At 39.4% G+C, this 12,542-nt stretch overlaps 1 protein-coding gene across 10 annotated transcripts in view; it reads right to left on the bottom strand.

Annotated features, from left to right (window-relative positions):
* Positions 1 to 12,542, bottom strand: part of DLG2 (discs large MAGUK scaffold protein 2) — a 2,065,329-nt gene that overhangs the window by 383,847 nt on the left and 1,668,940 nt on the right. For all 10 annotated transcript variants that reach the window (XM_047691101.1, XM_047691090.1, XM_047691092.1 and 7 more), the window contains one exon: positions 7,539 to 7,607. In XM_047691101.1, the coding sequence (XP_047547057.1) occupies positions 7,539 to 7,607 (69 nt within the window). The remainder of the gene's footprint in view (positions 1 to 7,538; positions 7,608 to 12,542) is intronic.

Raw genomic sequence — 12,542 nt, 5'->3', positions numbered from 1 at the left:
AAAGGAACTGGGTAGAGAATAAGAGGGCCAGTGATTCCATCCAAGGTTCTGTTCCCAGAGTTCTGTTTCCTTGGAAAGCACACTTGTTCACACCCTACAAGGGAACATCAGAGGCTCCCTGGCCCCAGTGGTGCCATGGTCTCAAGAGTCTAGAGATCTTAGAGTGTGGAGAGGGGAGTCTCTTGTGTCAAACAGAGGCTCATGGCTATTCCCATCAAGACAGGCCTATCCCTCTAAGAAAGAATGACAATGATACCAACACAGAACAGTTAACCTGAGAGGATGGGTTTTCCCCTAGATCTATCGGTTTACAGACACACTGCTTTTTGGTTATCCTTTGGATACTCAGAGACTTCTCTATTTGGGAGAGAGATTTAGTTAGGGTCAGTTAGATAAACCATCCACTCTATAAAGAGTCCTTCCTACGGTATCACTGACAATGGCTCTCTAGCTTCTTATGAAGTGCCACTTGTAGAGGGTGGTCAACAGGCTCCAGGTCAGCTATTTCACTGAGGTGAAAATGCCAGTTAGTAGGAATCTGCTTCTAGAATGTTGTTCAAACATTCTTTTAAGGTAAAATAAAACCAAGTGTAAAACCAAGTATGCGCCCTCTAGTGGGTGAAAGGACGCTACTTGAGAGCTGAAGAGATGTCCTCTTGGCATTGTTAGCCAAGTACTTTAGGTTTTGGCTCATGATTTCCCTTTTTTAACCTCTGCCTTGTTCCAAAAGTTCAATTTATGTCACCCCCCAGCCCCCGCCCAACACATACACCAGAAGCCTACCCGGCTTCCCGGAGGCAATCGCTTTTAACCATTTTGATTTTAATTCTAGTAGTTACCTCCATATTGTTTTAAAATATGCTTATAAGAGAGCCTTTCTTTAAATCCTATTTTTTTCCCAGAATTTTTTCTGCTTCCACTAGCATAGTTTTTCTCTGTGCATGTGTGTTTTAATCTTGTTTTTGTCATTTTGCAGGTGTTGTTAAACTATTTGGTAACCTGTGGCTGGCTGTGCATATTCAAGGATGAAATAGTAGAAAGGCTACAGGGGATGCTGCAGTTAAGGACGAGACTTTTCCATGGACAGGCTTCCGGTTACGTAAGCAAACCTGAAAACTGTCCCTGTAATTGGCTGTGCTCTGTTTCTTTTAAGGAGAGCCTTCATTTTCTGGCTGGTGGTAAGTCCTTTGTCCAGCAGTCGCTCTGTGTCAGGCGTGTGTATGCTGAGTGGGGGCACCCTTAGTCCTATTCTCAGACTATGCGCTCAGTCCCATCTGTTGTCACTATTCTGAAGTCTCTGAATTTCCTGGGCTCTGCCAGGCAGTTCTGCACCAACCCCCCCGCCCCTGAGTCGGAGGCCCCTGCCTGCAAGGCTGCTGCACTGTGGTGGGCCTTTTTGTGGGTGGCATCCCTGGAAACAGAACCCTAGGAGACAGCATTTATGCAGAACACACCAGCCCTGCCTCCGTGGGTGATCGAAGGCTGCGGGTTGCTTTGTTCTGTTTGGTCCATCTGCTTCCTGTCATCTACAAATGTGATGGAATCTTTTGGCTTTTGATGCCTCTCCCACTTCCTTTACCATTATGGGAATATCCCTTTTTTATTCTTTCAGTGTCCTTTTAATGGGGTCCCAGGAGGAAGAAGAGATGAAGGTGTGGTAGGCTGTATCTGTCAACTTGAACCTGAAGCAGGAGATCACACTGTGAATGGGGATGATATTCTGCCTCCTAATGCCTGGCATAGTTAAAGATGACTCACACATCGATTTAAAAAACAGCAGTAACTCTAGGTGGAGGCTCAATTAGACAGTTTTGTTGTCTTCATGGATCAAATTAACTGGAAATTTGAAACATTCCCACTTATTTTATGTCAAGTAAACAGCAACTTAGGTAAAAACTATATAAACATAAGGACTTTTTTTTTTTTTAAAGATTTTATTTATTTATTTGACAGAGAGAAATCACAAGTAGGCAGAGAGGCAGGCAGAGAGAGAGGAGGAAGCAGGCTCCCTGCAGAGCAGAAAGCCCGACGTGGGGCTCGAACCCAGGACCTGGGATCATGACCTGAGCCGAAGGCAGCGGCTTAACCCACTGAGCCACCCAGGCGCCCCAGGACTTTTTTTTTTTTAAAGATTTTATTTATTTATTTGACAGAGAGAGATCACAAGCAGGCAGAGAGGCAGGCAGAGAGACAGGAGGAAGCAGGCTCCCTGCTGAGCAGAGAGCCCGATGCGGGACTCGATCCCAGGACTCCGAGATCCTGACCTGAGCCAAAGGCAGCGGCTTAACCCACTGAGCCACCCAGGCGCCCCAACATAAGGACTTTTAAAGTACATTCATTTTAAAAATATCCTTAGTAGTTGCTTTTCATGAAATCATTAGGAAGGAAAGTTTTGAAAGAAATGAAATTTCCAATTTCAGCTGATTGCCTCCACTCAGCAGTATAACACATTAATGGGAATACTGCTAAAGACCTATTGGCCTATGCAAAGTAAAAAATGACTTTCCCACCATGTGCTCAGTGACAATGATTGCATGCCACATTATCTCTCTATGTGTTGGCCAGCTGGGCACATATAGTATGAGTTTTAGTGTTCTGAACCTTATAAAGAATTACTGAGGTATCTCCTTCTAAATATTCCAACAATGCAAAATTATTTCTACCTCCAATATTTTATTTTATATAGTATATATTTTATATATTATATATATATTTTATTTTATATATTTTATATATTATATATGTAAATATATATACATATATATTTAATAACAAGTGTTCAATGTTTGTCTTCAAACTAATCTAGGCTATAGAAGTTTTGTTTTCTCAGAACACTTGGACTAAGTATATATTCAGGTAGTAGTTAGTGAGGGTCAAATATGTACATGCAACTGCACAAAGCTAGTGAGTCCTGTGCGATTCTCCCTTTTGGCTAAGGAGAAAACTCATGCTTAGAGAGGGGAAGGTCTGTTTAAGACTGACAACAACAGATAGCAGAGAGGCCAGGATTCAAAACCAATTCATTGATTCCAGAGTCAGTTTTCTTCCATGACTGCAAGGAACACAATATTTTTCATAGCACAGGATTTGCTAAATATGAGGCAAAATGCTTTGTCAGTTAAAACAATGGGGCATAGCTGAGAATATCATTTTCTTTAAGATTTTATTTATTTATTTGAGAGAGAGAGAGAGATCACAAGAAGTGGGGAGGGGAAGAGGGAGAAGCAGACTCCCTGCTGAGCAGTGAGTCCAATGCAGGACTCTATCCCAGGAACCTGGGATCATGACCTGAGCCAGAGGCGGGTGCTTAATGGACTGAGCTGTCCAGGTGCCTGACCATTTTTGATTTTAGAAAAGGAGTCATCCTTGTATTATGAAGTGAGGGGAAGTCCTTTGCATTTTTGGTCTCAGCAGAGAATTAGAATTACTGATTGTGGTTATGACAGACGTCATTGCACTAAAGTGGAAAACAGTGCAAAAGGCTAAAAAAATATTTATTGGCTAACTGCTAATAAGCTTCTTTGAATAAGAAGAAAGAAAAGATTTGTAAACAGCTTTAAAAGAAAACACCATTATTTAGACTAGTTAGAGGAAATCTTCTCTGTGTTAATGACCAATATGTGGACTGACTGCCATTCTGTGTCCTGCCAAGGGAAGTCCTCGTAAGGAACAAAGAAGATGATGTAGAGACCAGTGCGCAGCTCAGTCCCCATACCCTCACCTCTACCACAAACACCTCAGCTACGTAGCGTGTACATGGATCTCCAGATCTACTCCAAGTGGTGGGTTATTAGCTCTGTTTAATGATTTCTAGTCTTAGAGTCAGTTCTTATTCTTTATCATTTTGAAATGGAAGTCCCAGGAAGTTCTTCACTGTGTCTAACTTACTCTGAATGTGGTTATGAATGGTGTGACTAGCGCTCTCCAGCTCATTAAAGCCTTTTTATGCTGCACTGCTGTACACCAGAGTATAACCTGATTTCAAATCCAAATTGTGCTTTCTAGGTAGGTATCTTTGGGAAAATTACTTAATCTCCCTGAGAATCAAGATTCAAAAAAAAGGATGCCGGTTTTATGTGACTATTTTGGAAACAAAATTAGAGAAGATAAACAGACGGATGAGGAGAGAGAGAAAACGAGAACACACCAGGGACCTGATAAACACTCGGTAAATGCTAGTTTCTTTTCTCTCCCCTTGAAGGAATATCCACAAATCTGAACTATTTTTATTCTCAGCAAGTTGCACATTTTGAATGTAATCTCTTTAATGATGAGTTCCATTCTTCAAATCATAGAATCCTAATCTTGTCAATGTTTTCTGGAATAGAATGCTGTCCCAGCCCTTTGTTAACTCTGGATGTCCTTTCCTCATCCGTTCTACATGTCCGATTTAACATGCAGAATTCAAAACTGATCACGGTCCACAGGAGAATGTGATCAGCGAGTTTTGTGGAATAGTTTTTCTAAACTATGGCACTTTCCAGGAAGAGGAAATCGACAGGGGTGTTATGGAGGGTATAGTCACAAGGCCACACACACCTGCACTGCAGGTGCTGACGGAAGAACATTCTCCAGTGTGACTGGAGAATGTTAGGCTTGGGAGACTATTTCCTCTCACATTTATGTAGCATCTTTGTCTTAAACTTTCTGAGATGCGTATGCCAGAAATGTAAGAGTATTTCTTATTCTAGTCCCGTATTCTTTCCTTCAGAGCTGAGGATAAGCCGCTATGTAGAAAAGGCTTACACTATTATATAACATGTTTAATGAGCATTTAAGTATAATCTTGGTAATTAAAGTACATTTGTTTATATATATATAAATATATATTTACATATATATAAATAAACGCACCAATGATGCAAACTCAATGATTTGGATTGCTTCCACAAGTGATTATTACCTGTGCTAGAGAAATATGTCTCTTCAAAGTACAGTGAAGACAAGGATCTCTGACTGTTTTAATGAATCCTTATTTAATATAAATGCAAAATTCTCTTGCCTGATAAATTAAGTATGCTATGTATAACCACCACCACCAATGAACGTTATACTATACTACAGCAAAACACACATATAATGCCAGTACTATTATAAAAAATAATATATATAACTTTCACTTTTGAGAAAAACTCTGTAAGGAAATACTAAGTATGTACATTTTACAGATGAGGAAATTGAGGCATATAAAAACAAACAAACAAACAAACAAACAAAAAACATACAAAAAAAACCCAAGCAACTTGCTGTCACACAGCTAGTAAGTTCCTGAGTCCTGATTTAAACTCAGGGAGTCTGGTTATGACCCAGAATATAGACCACCTTAAATACTACCTCAGAACCAAATGCTGTGATGTATCTACTGGGAACTTCCTATGCCTTTGTTTTTTTATGGACTAGAACAAATGTTAACAATGAAGATACTGTCCTGTTGAGAAAAATGTTACTTAATTCTCCAGAGCTGAATTCATATTTAGCCTACCATTCCCACCTCTTTGTTTTTGTTTATTTGTATACTAGAGGAGCTAAAGTGGTCTGATGTTCTTTACCATTACAAACAGAAGAGGAGGACTACCAGGGGAAGGTGTCCTTTTGTGGGGAGTGCAGTGCCCATGGAGAGGCCACATTCCTTTTGCTCACTTTCCTATGGGTTTGGGGACATGCAAGGAGTTTCCTTAGCTGAGGGCAAGAAAGGGCACTCCATGAAAAGTATTTATAATATAATATTATGCTCTTCCATGAAGTAAAGACTAGCATCTCTTCCAAGTGGATATCCATCTAGCAATGGAGTTTGCTGCTTTGCCCCGTTCCTCTCCAGGATGGAGAAGAACCATGGGGAGAGGAGATGAGAAGGTCAGCCAGGGACAAAAGAGGTAAGGACTGTCCTTGGCAAGTCCACCCAAGGGGAAGGAAAGATGGCTGCCCCTCGGCCTGCGAGTCTCAGGTTTGAAACTGCTGAGGACAGATGAGAAACGGGGACTCCAGGCATGGGAGGGATGACTATGGTTCAAGCAGTGGTGAGTGCATGGGAAGGCACAGTGTGCTATTGCTAGGGGTTCTGTGCAAACGATAGCTTGGTCTCCCAGGGGATCACTCGGCTGGAGGAGCTGTGGGAGTCTCTTGACATTGGTGCATGTTTGGTTATTCACCCATTCAGGCTACATCACCAGAGATAACCAAGAGAAAGGGAACAGCCACAGTAGAATGGGGAGGAAATACCACTTCTTGTTTCCTTTTTTTTGCCCCAATACTACCAGAGGAGAAATCTAAGAGAAAGAAACATCTAGAGGGATGGTATGAGAGACAGAGTGGACCATACCCCTGTCGACTCCAGAATGCTCTGGTGGAACCCAAGTCCTAATTATGTTAGAAGGAGGGACAGAGGTCTGAATAAAACATAATATTTTAAAATAGAAAGGACTAATAAATAATAAAGTTAGAGATTTGAATTGAAATGCCATTAAGGAAGCCTATGTGTCATTGAGAAATAGGGTTGAAACAAAATTGGTAACAGATACTGGAGAAGTAACATGATTTAATTTTTATACATTAATCAATAAATGTTCTCAATTAAACCAGCTATAATTATAAAACAAGTGGAGGGAAATACTAACCCCTCCCCCACAGCCCCTCCAGCTTTTATCTGATTGGGGAATTCAGAAATACAAAATACTAAGTCCTCTAAAATGTAAGCCCGCCCAGCCAACAACTCTACTCTCTCTCTCTTTTTTTCTTTTTAAAAATTTATTCATTTATTTTAGAGAGAGAGAGTGCGAGAGACTGTGTGAGCAGGGGTGGGTAGTGTCAGAGGGAAAGGGAGCGAGATACTCTCCAAAAGACTCCTCGCTGAATGCAGAGCCTGACCCAGGGCTGGATCTCATAAACCCAGAGACCTGAACTGAACTGAAATTAAGAGCTGGACACTTGACTTACGGAGCCACCCAGGCACCCCCAACATCTCCATTCTTCTCTCCTGCCCCACTGCTTCACACACCCTGGGCCAATCTCGAATCACCTAAAGGCCTTATGCCACCTCATGCTTGCTCATGTGTTCGTGTTTTCCACGCGCCCTTTCTTCTGCTCAGAGAACCCTTCCTTCCAGTGTCTGTCGGGCAAATACCCACAGGGGCTTCAGTTCTCAGCTTGATAGTTATGCCTTCTCTGAAACCATCCTGACCTGCTTCCCCCTCCTTCTTTGATGCCCATTCTCAGCTAGATGGCCTTCCTGGATCTTCCATTAATTCCTTCATGCATCTCCTTTGTGATGCTTACACTGGATGCAAATATGTGTCTGTATTTCTGCCATTCCCAGGAAGCTAGGAGCCCTCTGAAGGGAAAGAAGAGATCTTATTTGACTTGTTAAATGTAGTACCTAGCACAGTGCTTGGCATATAACATAAGCTTGATAGATATTTGCCAACAGAAGGAACGAAGAAAGGAAAGAAGGGAAGGAAGGAAGGCAGAGAATTTCTTTATGCCCTAGAGATGAGGCTGCAGTTTAGTTTAAGAGAAGGTTCCATATTTTATTCTTATCTTACCCTTCCAGGGAGATGGCCCGCTGGAGAGTCACTGAAGGCTGGCGGGTTGCAGTGCTGTGTTGAGAATGACTGCAACAAAAGAAAGAAAAGACAAACACAGATCTTTTATTTAAAATGTCTTTGCACATTCTAATCAGTCCTATTGTCAAGAAAAGAACCAATCTTGAAAGAAATACAAAGAGATTAAATGTTCTTTGATAACAAGTAGAATCATCCACCAAAATCTGGTACTATACCAGGTAAGGGGTTAATATTTCCTTATAACTTGATTTCAGCGTGTATTATTCAAAAGTAACCTTGAAATGACAGAAGGACATGAAAAGAAACAAAAGTATTTGGAAGAGGTAATTTTCATATTTCATTATGATGCAGTGTATTACTTTTTAAATGAAGAATATTTTTATAACACTTTTTAAAACAGTGGATTTGAAAACTTAAGTATTTAATTAGTATAAGTTTCATATTAGTTCACACTTGCAACACTTACTTGTAAAATTAATAACAATTCAGCTGTTGGGTGAACACAAAAACTCAAAAAATGAGACCTCTGGTTGCACGCCAATCTTAGAATTTTTTTTTAAGGCTTTACTATTTATTTATTTATTTATTTATTTATTTATTTATTTGACAGAGAGAGAGAGAGAAAGAGAGATAGTGGGAGGGGCAGAGGGAGAAGCAGACTCCCTGCTGAGCAGGGAGACCGATGCAGGGCTCCATCCCAGGACCCTGGGATCATGACCTGAGCCGAAAGCAGACGCTTAACTGACTGAGCCACTCAGGTGTCCTGCCAATCTTAGAATTTAATGATATCCATATTTTGTTTTGGTTGCATGGTAATAAGACTGATTTCATAGATAACCAGTTGCAATAAAAATTATAATGTTTATCATTCATTGAGCTCTCATATAGCCTGAATCCCTTGTCTAAATTTATTTGTTTACTTTTCTCAACCCTATGAGGTACACACTGTCCCATTAACAGGTGAAGAAACTAAGGTATGGAGAGGTTTAGAGACTTGTCCTGAGTCATGTGGTAAATACTTGTCCTTGAGATAGCATCTAGACCCTCTGATTCTAGAGCCACTACTCTTAACCATCCTGTTATATCGTCTCTCAAAAGGTGGCAAGTTTTCAGATTTGTAAGAACGTGTTTTGCAATCTCAGAATACTCTTCAATCAGAGATAAAGTTTCATTAGATATATACAAGGACAATCTAACCCTAAAAAGTAATGTTTTGTGGATTTCCTATGTGTTCAAATGTATCATAAAATGTATGTAATTTTATTAATAAAATTTTATTAATTTCAGTGTGTAATTTTAGTTTTTAGTATTTAGTATCTTAGTTGTAATATTAGTTACAGATATATATATACACACACACATATACGTATATATGTATATATAGGCTATGAAGCTGTATATATACAAATATATGAATAAAGAGAAACCTGAGTCAGATGTTTGCAGAACATTAGACACCTTCACACAACTCCACAATTTTTCAGCACATACTTCAGAAAACAATGACATTGTCACGGAGTCAAGAAGTAGGCTCCAGATTTTCATCCAGAACTCCAGTCATTATGGATGAGAAGTGGTATCTCTCTTAATTGCATTTAGTTGTGACATGGATGACATTTATCTGAGGTTGAGGGAGCAGAATTTGGGCACCGTAGCTAAAAACTAGAGAACGTTGTTCAAGTTAAGGATAGTGCCCTATGTTTCCCAGCATCCTTTATAGTGGCGAGCACTATATATGTTCCCTGAACATGGTTTGGTTGACAGTCGGAAAGCAGTGTAGCGTTTAGGAGCTGGTCCATGTAACCAGATGCCTAAGTTAAAATCCCAGCTCCACCACACGGACTAATGTGACCTCACTCAAGTGATCTACAGCTCTCTGCGGATCAGTTTCTCACCTGTGAGATCAGGATAGTAACAGTCCTTTCTTCCTGGGATTGTTATAAGGATTCAGTGAATATAATGTTTAAAACAGTGTCTGTTAACATGGTAAAAGCTACATTAAGTGTTTGTTAATAAACTAATATGATTTAGCAGAATGTGTATTTTAACATATTTAGCACTGAATAAGAATTACTCAGATCATTTCTTTTATTTATATAGTCAATGCCACAAGATGTGTATTTGTGAGTATAATATAAATTTGGTGATCAATATCAAATTAAAATGTATTTTCTATTGTAAAAATATTATAAAATAATGAAAATCAAAATAAGAGAAAGTTAAAAAAGATCACATATAATCCCATTACCTTGTCTCAGATATCACAGAATTATCTAATTTTAATTATTGCAGCTGTCCTGTAGGCATGTACAAGTAGCCACATTTTATATATAAAAAATACAAAACACACAAAACCTAAATGACTTATTAGAAATCAACAGCTTGCAAATATGGAACTAGAACTCAAACTAAAGCCTATCTTGTTGCCAATGTGTATACTTTCCATGCTATGCTCTATGTCCACATGTGCTTCATACAGTTTTATACATACACAGACCATATATAGCTTTATATCCCACATTTGCTCATTATAATTTAAGCATTTTTATAGGGTCTCCATAATTATTATTTTGGTGTTATATAATGTTACTTCCTCTGAGATCTATTTTATTTATTCTTTGTGGTTAGATAATTGGGTTAATACTACTGTTTTAATATTACAAACATGCTGCATGAACATATTGATATCAATTACTTTTTCTTATTTGACAATCTCCTTTGACTATGTTCCCCAAATGGAAACATTCACCAGGTTCTTCATTTATGTTATTAATTACTTTTTAAAAGCTTTGTATCATTTTATTGCCTCTACTATATATATATTCCATGTAATATATTTTTAAATATATATATGTACATATATATACACATACACACACCAATTTCACCACAATCTTATAGACACTAACAGTATAATTTAAAAAAATTGATAATAGGTACAAAATGATACTTCCAATTTATAAGTATTTCCTCATGAGCGAAAATGACCATTTTTTCCTATATGCTTACTTGCTAATTGTATTTTTTGTTTAAACTGTTTAATCCTTTCCGTTACCATCTATATGGCACTGGTTTAGAAAGTACCAACAGTCCTTTTTGGGTAAAGATCAATGATGCCTGCTAACCAAGATGAATGAGTAGCTGGAATTCCTGATTGCCTCCTCACTTCTAGCTTAGCCCATACAATTAAAACAAAGAAATGTTCAGCAATCTCTCTTTACTTATCACTACCTTAAACTAATTATTATTCTACCTGACATTATTCCAGTCATGTCCCTCTTAAGGTTTTAGTGACACTTAAATGTGGGAGATTCGTGAAGTACACACAGAATATGACTCCTCGTATATTATACGTGCAAAGTCAGCCAGTTTCTCCTGGTGTGTAAATTTTGAAGAAACAGAGCCTTTTACAGCATGTAATGACCCTCTTACTTTACTAAGACAAATACAGCGAATTACTGGATAGTCAAGACCTACAGACACAAGGGAATTTTTGTTCTTCCCTGATAGCAATGTGTAAGCAGGACTTGAAGGGGGGACACTTGCAGCGGGTATTAGGAGCTACCAGATGGTGATAATAACTTGTATTTTTAAGAACACTGAACATCTTCCACCTGGAATCAAGCAGGCCCATGCATTCCATATTATTGACTGCATAGACAGTGTGCGGCTAGTTCCCCCACGATGAATAGATTACAGGTAACCACTGCCTGGCCCTTTCAGCTCCGCAGGCACAGACCAGTCAGATGGAATTCTGAGAACTGTGGGAAGCAGCAGCCTGGGAGGAAGGCTCCGCTAAAATGTCAAGCCTTTAACATTGCAGAGCCAAGTGCTCAGAATATCCTTGTCTTAAAAAAAAAAAAAAAAAACTCTTATCAAAAATGGCCATCATTCTCCTCCTATCATTTTTCCAAGACACAACTGAATCTATTCTGTAAAGCATTCTAGGATATGCCCTCCACCACCCCAGCGCTGCTGACATGCTGCTCTGTGTACCATCCCACGTCTTCCACACATCCAAAATAGCACCCAAGACTGAGAATCACCACCATTCATTTACATGCCTATTGTTGTTATTGTCGTTTTTTTCCCACTAAGTGACGCCTGTTTTCAGAGCAAGGAGTGCGGACATTCTCAGCTCAGGGCTGACCCACAGAACATGCTTCATAAATGCCTTTTTGAAGCATGAAAACCATGGTCTGAGTTCCATCTATCTGCAAGGCCCCATGCCCCATCTCTTTCAAACTTTGTGACAACATCGAGAGCGAACCATTATGCCCATTTTTGAAGGAAATTAAGGACCAAGGTCTCACAGCTAGTAGGTAGCAAGAGTAGGACCCATGTTTGCTGGCTCTAAAGTACTTGTTCCTCCAAGACAAATCATGTTGCCTTACAGAAAAGTGAAAGCAAAGCTCTGTGATTAGTTCAGATAGAGGATCTCAAACATTTTGTTAGGAAATGCTGAATCTGACAGTTTTGTTTTGCATAAAACAGCACCCATTATATTCACCATATCTGTCCAACTTGCATGTCAGTGGCTTTTGAAGATCATTTTTTTTTAAATGAAGGTAATTTAAAAGAGGGCCTTCTCTCTCCTATCCACACCACCTTATTAACAAGCCCTGGACATCTATGAGCATTTGAGTGACAGTGAATGGTGAGTGAGTGGGATGAGAAGGCTCAGCAGAATGTCACAGCAATGACACTGGGGACGAAGTCCCATCACGTGGTAGAAATCCTGTGGCTCCTCTCTGTACTTAGGCAGCTTGGCTGAAGTGGCAAATCAGGCAACTGTGGAGGTCAATTTTACCAAGACCTCTTCAGGTTTAGAGAGAGGTAATAGCCCTATTCCCTTTGTAAAAATCATGCTGTCATTGACTAAAACTGAGCCAGAGAACAGTGGAATTACTTTTCCAGGAACTCTCTGATTTTCCAAGTAAAAGACTCTGGTTATTGCCCAAGAAAATGACATCTGCACAGTGC

The sequence above is a fragment of the Lutra lutra genome, chromosome 10, assembly GCF_902655055.1.
Source record: "Lutra lutra chromosome 10, mLutLut1.2, whole genome shotgun sequence".
In the NCBI taxonomy this organism is placed as follows: domain Eukaryota; kingdom Metazoa; phylum Chordata; class Mammalia; order Carnivora; family Mustelidae; genus Lutra; species Lutra lutra.
Note: the sequence above shows the minus strand (reverse complement) of the source record. Positions and strands in the feature narration are given on the sequence as shown.